Raw genomic sequence first — 11,182 nt, 5'->3', positions numbered from 1 at the left:
CAATTTAAACTATGCATGACTCCATTACCAGTCCTGGGGCACCTCTGGGTCATACCTTCGGCGTGGGGATACGCGTCGGCCTCTGCCGCGCCATTTCTAGTTGAATGTGTTTGTATTCTTTAAACATTATCAATATTGTTTTGCTAAACAGTACTAGACGCTGCTGATAATAAGTAGTCGGAGGCATTACACAACATATTAACACGAAACGATCGCGAGGATGACAATGCAGAGCAGAGATATATGTCGGCACTTTTTTTAAGCCAAACATTAATCGCTTATTCTTTCCAAATATAATACACACTTGGAAACAGCACTGTATTAATCCATTCTGTGTTGAACAATATGTTTGGAATTTATTAAATCTTGATTATTACTGATTTAAAACAACGCGGTGTTGTAACTTCTGATTGACACGACATCTTGAAAATATGTCACGTCTTAAAAAAGAATAACATGCGTATTGAAACGAAAGTCCTGAATCTGCCGTTGTATAACTGTATTTAGTACTTGTATATTCTAATGGGTTGTACATTACCGTTTATTTGTAATATTGAGTGTTTTAAAGGTGACGGTGCGTACTAAAAACCCTCAACAAACACTGTCGACCGAGGCTTTAAGATTTTTGCCCAGGATTGACAAAACGTACTGTCATCCCCAAGTAAACCAATATAATAATAACATTATTATCAAATATTATTATTATTATGATTATTATTATTATCATCACCTGTACGGAAGGATGGATAATTTTCGGCACATGTTACATAGTATGGTTCACATAAAACAAAACAATATAGATAATTGATAAAGCACTGTGCATTTAATGTAAAAAAGTAAAAGAGGTGATCAACTTATATGATTAAAAGAACCATGGCATGCTTCCTATACAAAATATGACACTCATGTGATATGTTATGAATAAATACACAATCTTACATATACCTCAGATATATTTATAAAGAAATCACAGTATCAGATCGTTTCAAGATAGATATGAACCTGAATATAGCAAGTCTCGTTTAAACAGACTATAGTTGGGCTAAGAGCTATAACACATGATTTAATCCGTGTAAAAAAGGAACACATTGAAGTCAACAATTGATGGCCATCCGTGTTCTGTGCAAAACAGGACTAAAATAAAATAGGGATGCTTCTCAGAAAATGGGCGTTGATGGCCATCTTGAAGGACTGAACTTTGTAAATATGCGTCACACTGGTTGATAAACGATAAACTAAAATTGGCACATGGGAAGATGACGTACCTGAAGCCTGTTTCTTTGACCCTGATTAGAGTGAAACCCCCTCTGTGGCTAAGTCTTGTGTTGTATTCAGTTAAGATCAACTGAATACAACATGTAAACGTTTAAAGTTTTAATTATGTTAATACACGTAACAATTCGACATTTTTAGTTCATGCATTATAAATATAAAGCTATAACCATTATATATACAAATGGGTTTTACTTATTCGTGATTAAAACGGGCCTATGCATGACATTGAATTGACACATAATTATTTGATCAATATGAATTTGTTAAATATCTTAAGACATATCCGTCCTATAACATGCATACGAATGAACAAAATTTAAATACAATGCATAAAACCTCCAAAAATACCACAAGAAACAAACACATGATAATCATCGTGCAGCCAACACTATAAGATTGTCTTAAGATGAACAATACAAAATGGGTATGGGTGTTAATACACAACTAATAGCTCGGGTACAGCTCGTAAACTATAATAAACTGTTTTCAGTAAAGGAGACCAATAAGTTAATAACATTCACACCATTGACAAAACACACGAAATTTATATAACAAAAAATGGTCAACCACACTATGCTAAACATAAACGCATCCTAAATGCTTTTACACCACTGGTAACCTACAAAACTCGCATCCAGGTATATCAAACATGCTATGACTTTAGGATATCATCGTCATCGGACTTCTTCGGTTCCTCGGTGCTAAGTGGTTTGAAGTCGGGTGTCCGTTTGAAGTCGGGTTTCCGTTCCGGGGTTTCCCCGTCATCGAACTGCGACCCCATTAGGCAGGTTCTGGCCTTCATTAGCGAAGCGTTGGAAGCAAGGATGTTGTCGTAAAGCAACCCTCCCAGAACCCCTCCCGTGATCGGTCCGACCCAGTAGATCTGAAATAGAGAGGGGGCCGTGGGATATGTTGGTTATCTTATTGGTCGGAGCGATTGGATTGTTTTTGTTTTGCTTATTTACGAAATTGCGTTTAGGTTATCGCCATAAAAGGAATTTCTTTGAACCCATGTAAGCCTAGTGGACTCTCCCATCATTCTAAATTGGATCAATTTATTTCCAAAATTAGGGATGTCTAGTATATTTATTTCTATATTTAGAATATTTCTTACAGAAATTCCTTTAAGCAAACAGCGCAGACCCAGATGAGACGCCGCATCATGCTGCGTCTCATCTGGGTCTATGCTGTTTGCCAAGACCTTTTTTCTAGACGCTAGGCATAAATGGGTTAAACGCGATACTCGACAGTACGAAGATGATAACGCGAAAAAGGATACTTCGATAACGAAAACGCGACTGCTTGATGATGATAATGCGACGTGAGACAGAACGATGGTGATAACGCGATATAATGTCGCCGGGAAGGATTTTGTTAATTTACTTGTACCATGTAGTACACTGCTATAAACGCATGCACGCAAATATTCATTACATTTTTTATTACTTTGCTTGCACTCTTTACTTATGTTAATCAGATCGTATTAAAGAGCGACTTGGACATTCAGATACCCCAATACATTAGTCTAAACGAATAATCGGCAATGTCAGAATAATTTTATATCGACAAAGTAACGGGAGTTACAATTTTTGTTTCGATAAAATATGCTATTGCGAAGTTGTGCTATATCTATTAACTGTTGTATTTCGATTGCTTACCCAGTGGTTAGTCCAGATATTCATGACAACGGCCGGTCCCAGGCTTCTGGCGGGATTCATACTGGCCCCGGTAAACTCAACCTGTAATCAGGAACCATAATGTGTGCATGCGCTTATTGATAGATACAATTTTAAGTATTCATAACATGCGCCGTTTACCATTTCTAAATCTATACGCCTTTCGGCAGGGTAGAATTGATGAATAAATAAGTATTTATTTCGAAACTTTTGTAAAATGAAAATAAACATAATGCTGTTGCTAGCGATGCTGCTACTGATGATGATACTCATGATAAATCGCGGTGCATACATTGCGATATTGACGATTTGACCATTAACGAAAATATGATTATAAAGCAAGATATGTGTTTGTCAAAAACACTATGTCCCCTTTTGCGCCGCTTTGAAGCTATATATTTGACCTTTGACCTTGAAGGATGACCTTGACCTTTCACCACTCAAATTGTGCAGCTCCATGAGATACACACGCATGCCAAATATCAAGTTGCTATCTTCAATATTGCAAAAGTTATTGCAAAATGTTAAAGTTTGACCAAACAAACCAACAAACCAACAGACAGCGCAAAAACAATATGCCCCCCACTATAGTGGTGGGGACATAAAAATAGATTTCCAACGAAATTTCTGAGCTTTAATAAACCCTTTAATATCGATATTCAACTGAAGATGTATAATTAGAAATATCAGGGCATTTACTCGTAGTTTATTTGTCGCATAAAATGAACAAATAACATCATTTAATTAAACGATTGAAGTTACGTCCCTTTTACTGCAAAACTATTGATACCTTACATTGTCATATTGGCTTGCTTAAAAACCAACGTTATTATGGTTTAATGTAGACGAGATAGAGAGATAAATTTTCATATAAGAGTGATCATAATAGATTATAATGTTTGAAAAGTGACATGTTATTGTTGTTAGTGTCATAAAATGTCAATGATCGGTTAGTATGTCAAATGCATAAACTTTTATGATTTCTTATAAGCAGAGGAGGTGGGCCATTCAGGTATATATATTATATTATGTTAATTTCTTACGCTTGACAAAAATACCGTACCAATTGTCAAAGGTAACGACTCAATATCTTTAAAGTCGATTATCAACTAACTTTATTTGCATAGCACACCGAAATGCAATGTAGTTAAATAAGTAATTGTACAAATAAAGTACGGACATTCGGTCATTGACCTTTTTGAATTGGACATAACTAGGCAATTAAAACCTGGTCGAATAAACCTTTGAACGAGAAAAATGTAAAATGATCAGTTGAAACAAAGGGTTAAAAAAGGGCTTTTACTTAACCATAATGGTCTGAGTCTTGTTAAACTAAAACACGCTCTTTCAGTTGCAGTTGCAATGCTTAGTATCGGTAAGAAGCATTTTTACGGTAATATATCTGATAATGGTGTAGGGTTTGCGATATGAGTCGCATATAATATGCGGCCACCATACCTCCAAACTGGCGTGCGCAATCACAAAGTCTGGTCAGGAGCTGCCATGTCCGCTTATGAGACTACACAATCTTGTGTGACTTCATAGCGGACAGTGTAGCTTCCCCGGTCGCATATTCCATAAAACCTATTTTGATATGACACGACTCACACGCTCTGAGCAGGAATATCCATACAGGCAGATAGTCTGATTGTTGACATAATACACTGATCGGTCGAAAACATAATGGTGGGACAGCAAGCAGTTATGTTAGTTCTTCCTTTGAGATCTTTAAATGCTCAAGTTATGGTTTGTCTCTTACGGCGACAACTTATGTTAACGCTTAAATATGCCGATGCAGTTGTTCACCTACAGGTGACCTACGATCGTTTGATCATTCTGATAATGTCATAAATCATTGGTCACGACATAAATGCATTGAATAAAAGATCTGTTTTTCAGCCTTGTGGCATAAGTAAACACATGATCATACATGCCATAATATATATGACTATTCCTATACATGCATGTGTACAGGGTACACATAAATATAACTGCACTGACCGCAAACAGGTGACCGATGGCCACGGCAAAGCCAATGGTGAGCGGGAAGCTTCCGGCGAGGTCCGTCCTTTTGCTGTCACATGCGGCGAACACCGTAAGTATCAGCACCATGGTTATAAGTAGCTCAATTCCGAGACCTTGAGCCTCGGTAACCCCTGTATTCAAGGTCGTGGTCCCCAGGCCGCCAACTTGCAGCGCGGGAGTAACCGCCTTCAGGATGCCGGCGCCGGAAATCGCACCTAAGCTCTGAGCGACCACGAACAGTATTGCTCGGACGAGACTTATTTTCCTTGTGACAAGCATGGCACATGTGACGGCCGGGTTAATGTGGCCGCCGCTGATGTGGCCAATGATCCATACGCTGGTAGCGACACAGAGTCCGAAGGACAAGGAGATCTGAACAATGTCAATATGGTCCGCTGTCCAGCCTTGCACTGTAGACCCAATACCCGCGAGCACGAGTATGAAAGTACCAATGAATTCTGCGAAAACCGCCTTCCAAAATAGCAAGGAACGCACGTCGTCCAAACTTGTCTTCATTCTTCACAGTACTATACACTTGACTGACAATGTATATAAGATCTATAAGGTAACAAGGTATATCGTCCGTTTCTTTTTTTTACTTTTGTGATTACTGAGCAGAGAGACACTGTCTTCTCTGACATAAGAAATGTCCCATTCAAAAGGTATTCAGACCATCCAGTACGAATGTACGATGACCATCTACTTCAAAAGCAGTATCTGCAAATAAATAAAGTAAAATAAGCTATGATTTCTAATCATTTATTTTCAATACCCTTCACATGCTATTACAGTTTTTATAGCGATTATAATTAGGATTAAAATAATGTTGATCACATTTAAATCCAACCGTCAAATTATATACTTATACTAGACATCTAAATATACATTTAAAGTTAACTATTCATGGTTTACGTTTTATATAATATGCGCTTGAAATATAAGATTTTACGTTATACGTATTTGCTTTAGTAACATGACGATAAGCCACATTTTTAATAAAGAACTAAAAAAATATTTACAATTTAAAAACACACACAAAACACGCTGATCGAGGTTGTTCAATACAGTGAAAAGCACGTGTGCAAATCACGTCACAATTAAAACACATTTGATTACGAAATAGTTCACATTCCAGCATTGCAATTTATCTTATTTTAGAGATTATTGCATGTGGTAAGTTAATTACCTGAAATGAGAAAAAGTGTGAAATATTTACTCCGTCTTTGTCACCGACAATTATTAATACACAACATTTGAGGACAGGTCTGTAGACAAATGCTCCACTTATGATAAAAATTAATTATTGTCAACGCTATTTGTTTACGTTGTTTCGCGAATTTCTAACACGGAAAAGTAAAACTGCACAAATGAGAAAAAACATATTGCGACAAAAAGGTTCTTTATCACTGTGATATGCGATATAAAGGTCTGATGTGAAAGGTAAGTTTGTTTAATGAGTTTTCGATATGGCCTGCGGACACTTAGGTTAAGCCTACACTTTCAACACTAAGGATAGTAAAGACGGTTCTATCATGTTATCGGACGACTAAACCATTTCCCTCTCAGAAGCAAAGTGAAAATGGCTATTTGCAAACAGCATTAAACCAGAAGAGCCTGCGAGTAACTCGCAGTCTGTTCAGGTTTTATGCTGTTTGCTGATCATCAGAATGTACGAGTTGGAGATGAAGCCTTAAAAACTGAAATCTAGTAAGAAAGGTCTTTAATTGAATTTAATTTTTTAAAGGAATACAAATGCGTAAAAATCCGTATCTAAGTCGTAAATGGTTAAACTACCCCAAGTACCTAACCCAAAAACATTAAGTTTAACTTGTCAGTTTTTGTTCATATTTATATTTGTGTTTGACAATGGATTGCTAAAACTTATTATTTAAATGGTTCGTTTTGATATACATGTAGTCTTTTTTCACGACCATGTTATTGAGGAAATATACGACACATGTTTTCAATATGCTTATATTTAAAGGGATTTGAAAAGAAGATACACTTCTTAATAGAGACGGTTAAATGATAATCAAAAAGATACCATATTCAAGAAGATATAAATGTACATCATTAAAGAGAAGGTACATGTGCTAATGAAGAGGGTTGTCATAATAAAAAGGTAAACACTATGATAAAGAAGACACTCCTCATTATACAGAAGGTACGACTCATGGCTTCGAAAGCGCTTATCCAACTAAACAGAATAGACATCATAATCACGAAAGCACTCATCATAAAGAAGAAATCACCCATCATTATGATGAAAATACATCAAATTTAATAAACAGATGGCATACGACAGCTGAGGGGTTATATAAACAATAAGGAACGCATAACGAGATTTCCTTTAAGTATCCATCCGGATCACTCACCTTTCCGTTTTCGTATATCACAAACTTAAACAAACACCAATTTATGAAATATGACGTGTATCAATCCCACTGTAAATTTGTTTTACATAAACCGAGATCGATTAAATATTTACTCACTAAAACCGGTAAAGATTTTACCAACGGTATTGTTATACGGTGACTAAGGTAATACACTAAAGATCAAAGTTTTTAAGGTGTTCGTGTTTTCACAAACATCGGTCATTGATTCAAAAACCAGAATAAACTAGTTCATGGCTAAGGGTGAGGCAAATCAGTCAACAATGGAATTTGGTATTGATTTTGACGTGGTTACACAATTTTTAGAATAGTTTTAATGCAAAGATTTGTAAATAAATATTTTATTTTGTTTTGATAAATCTTTTGTTTATGTTTTAAATACCCCCTGCGACCATCAAGTGTTGATATAATAAGACGATACAGTTATTAAGTTGATATAAATGTCAAATAGCTTTCCTTTAAAGGGGCATTTTCACGTTTGGGTAAATTGACGAAATTGAAAAAAGTTGTTTCAGATTCGCAAATTTTCGTTTTAGTTATGATATTTGTGAGGAAACAGTAATACTGAACATTAACCATGCTCTAAAATAGCCATAATATGCATCTTTTGACGATTTAAAAACATGAAAATTATAAAGCGTTGCAACGCGAAACGAATTAGGAGAGTTCTGTTGTTGTCGTTATATTTTGTGAAACTACGAGGATTGCTTACATTAAGCATAAAATACCTCTGACAGTGTATCAGGAAGGATAGCCGAGTGGTCTAAGTAGTTTTTACTCCACGACTCCAGGGGTCAGTGGTTCGAGCCCTGCTGAGGGTACCTTTTTTCTTTTTTTTAAATTTTATTCTTGAATTTTGACTGAAGCTTTTTAGATCCAATGTTTACATTTATCAATATAAAGCATTTAATGACAAACTTCAAGACATGCCAAAAACTGTGAAAAGGCCCCTTTAAATGTATTGACCAAAACATTATTGCAACATATTTAACTGTTCGAGGGACAAATATAATGTATTCATGCATGAAGTTAACAATATTTAGCGTGTTTGCCTTGTGTGTTTGTGTGAAGTTGCCCGAAGATGCGCCACCAGTTACAGTCTATAAACCTGAACCTTTAACCTTTTGACCCTTTGAAATAATAAAAACGTTTACAAAGCCAATATTAAGTGACAGACGTGCTTAAGTTTGACCATACGACCTTAAACATCCGACAGCACGTATACACGGCACTTACACCTGTTTCATCATGTTCGTTATTTGTCAAACAACGCTGAACGAGTGACTTATTAAATCAGAAACGTATAACAACATTATCTACGACTCTGGTTAAACAAGCGTACTATACTTGTCAACCCAAACTTGCTCCAAACGTAATTTGCTGGTTCCATTAATGAGTGTTTTTGTTTAACACTATTACTATATAAATATTGAATTTAATAACCGAGAAACTTAACGTACATACATGGAAGATCGACGCTTTATTTCTGTACAACTATTTGTATTTGTAGCCATATTCTGATAAGTAGATCTAAATAGCTTGATATCCATAGATTTGTTATATACCATTCCTTATACATGCGTACGAATCACCTATATTCCTTTTGTATAAACTATGCCGCTTTGTCTTTATTTTGAAAATAATTTCTTTCTGCAAATAAACTACTTTATAAGGTATGGTCAAACCAATGAATACAAATTATTATGATTATGAAGTTTTATTTATTTAAGGAGGAATAGGCATATACCGATACATTCGACACAATCAATACTTATATAGACGCCAAGCAACACGCCATTACCAAAATAATTAACTACACATGACGAATTACGTACCAGTGAATATAGTATAGTTAAAACACAAATACTGATATGAAACTCATTAAAATCAAGAGTATTTAACTCAAAATATTAAATGTTTTTTTAACGTTACCATTTCCTTTTGATCGTATTAATTCCCCGTATTTAACACCCAAGTGTACTTAATTTAATCGTGTTGTATGAAATGTAACTCCTTCCTCTTAGCGGCATACCGGTATGTACCGATTTAAACATGTTTACGGTTAGGGTTAAAGGTTGTACCCGGTGATTGCCTGAGTGTTCTCTTAAAGAAAATCTGCAAACCTAATGAAATATTTTCATTGATACAGACAAATGTTTTCTGGCCCAACTATTATCTCAAATAAATAGGAACGCTAGATAGGCTCTACTTTTTTTCGTTGGCCGTTTAACCAATTTATGCCTAGCGTCTAGAAAAAAAGGCCGTTTGCTTAAAGGAATTTCTGAAAGAAATGTTCTAAATATAGAAAAACATATGCTAGACATCCCTAATTTTGGAAATAAATTGATCCAATGTAGAAGGATGGGAGAGTCCACTGGGCATAAAATGGTTAACAATACATTGTTATTTCTCACTTCAATAAGGTCAAGGATATGCCTTGACATGCGTAAATCTTCTGAATGCATTTTAAACATTATTATTTTAATCTTTATTTTAAGTTAATTGTAAGTTTATTGCGCGAATATAATCAAATGTTGCACACAAAATCGAAAACCTATTCGTTAAATTAGGAAGTATTATCGAATAAAGCACAGTTATTCGAATACTCAATAGTTATTTAGAAAATATGATAGAATGTAGCACAGTTATTCGCATACTCAATAGTTACTTAGAAAATATGATAGGATGTAGCAATCAAAGCGCTGAAGGCTCCCGCAGTTATTAGCTTTTGTGTAACCACAGGGCTATGTAGTGTCGACATTGAGTGCATACTCAACACTTCGGTCTTCAAAACCAAAGAACGACCGCATTGCGTTGCAGTGAAACATGTATATCGTGAAACGAAACTCACTTTTGTTGTGACTTGTACTATGAGTACATCCTCATATCGTGACGTGAGTTCCATTATCATTATCATAGTCATCGTCGTTATCATCGTCGTCGTAGTCATAATTCAACATCGTCAGAAAAAATCACCATCATCATTAATTAAAATACGGATTGACATCAAAGTGTGGTGCAACAGGACATAATTGAATAAGTGTGTTTTTCAATGCATATAAAACAGCAACAAAGGACACGAAATTGCAAATGGTTGTACATTGCACTTTATTATAGATTTATTGCAGATCTATAAAGTGGCATGATTCATAAGACACCACGTTTTTAAATTGCGTTAAAAAGTTGTTGTATTTATGTTGTTTTTTTATTTCGTGATGTAAATACCGGTAATAGTTTTTCTAGAAATGAATAAGGTCAGAGATGATGATGCATTTGTTTGCATAGTATTTCGGTTTGATAAAACATGCGTTTTTTTTTACAGAGGGACAATTTGACGACTTAACCCTTTGTACTGAGCACGTGATTGCGATGTCCATATTTAGTGATGAATGACCTGTTGTTGATTTCCTAAGTAGATTTTAGTTCGCGCATGCCGTGATTGAATATAAGCATCTAATTTACAGTTGGAGTAAAATATTACAAAATGTTAACTATATTTAACAAGAAATATCTTAAAAAAAAATGATATACGGCGTTGATTGTGGTCGATGTTAATGAACGATCAAAAGTTATCTCTATGAGATAAAAAGTAGCGGATGCCTTTTTTCTGCGCAGTTCTTAGCTACATCATAAGCAAATCAATTACGGGGTGTTGCGCCATGTTTCGTGGCTTATTTTGCTTTATGTGATATTATTACTCAGATATCTATATTTACAGAATAGAAAAACACAAGAAACATGAAAATAAACGAGTGCATATAGGTCAGCCGGCAATACTCGAATCTTATTTAATTGCATAATTATAGTATAGTG

The 11,182-nt window shown here is 35.3% G+C and overlaps 1 protein-coding gene across 2 annotated transcripts; it reads right to left on the bottom strand.

Annotated features, from left to right (window-relative positions):
* Nucleotides 1-799: 799 nt before the first annotated feature.
* Nucleotides 800-9,450, bottom strand: LOC127845341 (aquaporin-4-like). Of its 2 annotated transcripts, none has more exons than XM_052376205.1 (4): nucleotides 9,302-9,450; nucleotides 4,953-5,693; nucleotides 2,934-3,014; nucleotides 800-2,158 (listed from the first exon to the last, which is right to left on the bottom strand). In XM_052376205.1, exons 2-4 carry the CDS (start codon nucleotides 5,490-5,492, stop codon nucleotides 1,928-1,930), a joined length of 852 nt encoding a protein of 283 aa, XP_052232165.1. In that variant the 5' UTR covers nucleotides 5,493-5,693; nucleotides 9,302-9,450; the 3' UTR covers nucleotides 800-1,927. The 2 variants fall into 2 exon arrangements, with proteins under 2 accessions (XP_052232165.1, XP_052232166.1); XM_052376206.1 differs by lacking the exon at nucleotides 9,302-9,450 and adding an exon at nucleotides 7,352-7,581.
* Nucleotides 9,451-11,182: the final 1,732 nt, after the last annotated feature.

This window comes from Dreissena polymorpha, chromosome 9 (genome assembly GCF_020536995.1).
Source record: "Dreissena polymorpha isolate Duluth1 chromosome 9, UMN_Dpol_1.0, whole genome shotgun sequence".
Taxonomy (NCBI): Eukaryota; Metazoa; Mollusca; class Bivalvia; order Myida; family Dreissenidae; genus Dreissena; species Dreissena polymorpha.
Note: the sequence above shows the minus strand (reverse complement) of the source record. Positions and strands in the feature narration are given on the sequence as shown.

What these genes read in the sequence shown, in the direction of transcription:
- LOC127845341 (XM_052376205.1), bottom strand. Translation starts at nt 5,492, where the DNA reads ATGAAGACAAGTTTGGACGACGTGCGTTCCTTGCTATTTTGGAAGGCG. An exon ending in CCATCGGTCACCTGTTTGCG is followed by an intron (nt 3,015 to 4,952) that starts GTCAGTGCAGTT and finishes TCCTGATTACAG; the next exon opens with GTTGAGTTTACCGGGGCCAG. An exon ending in ATATCTGGACTAACCACTGG is followed by an intron (nt 2,159 to 2,933) that starts GTAAGCAATCGA and finishes TCTCTATTTCAG; the next exon opens with ATCTACTGGGTCGGACCGAT.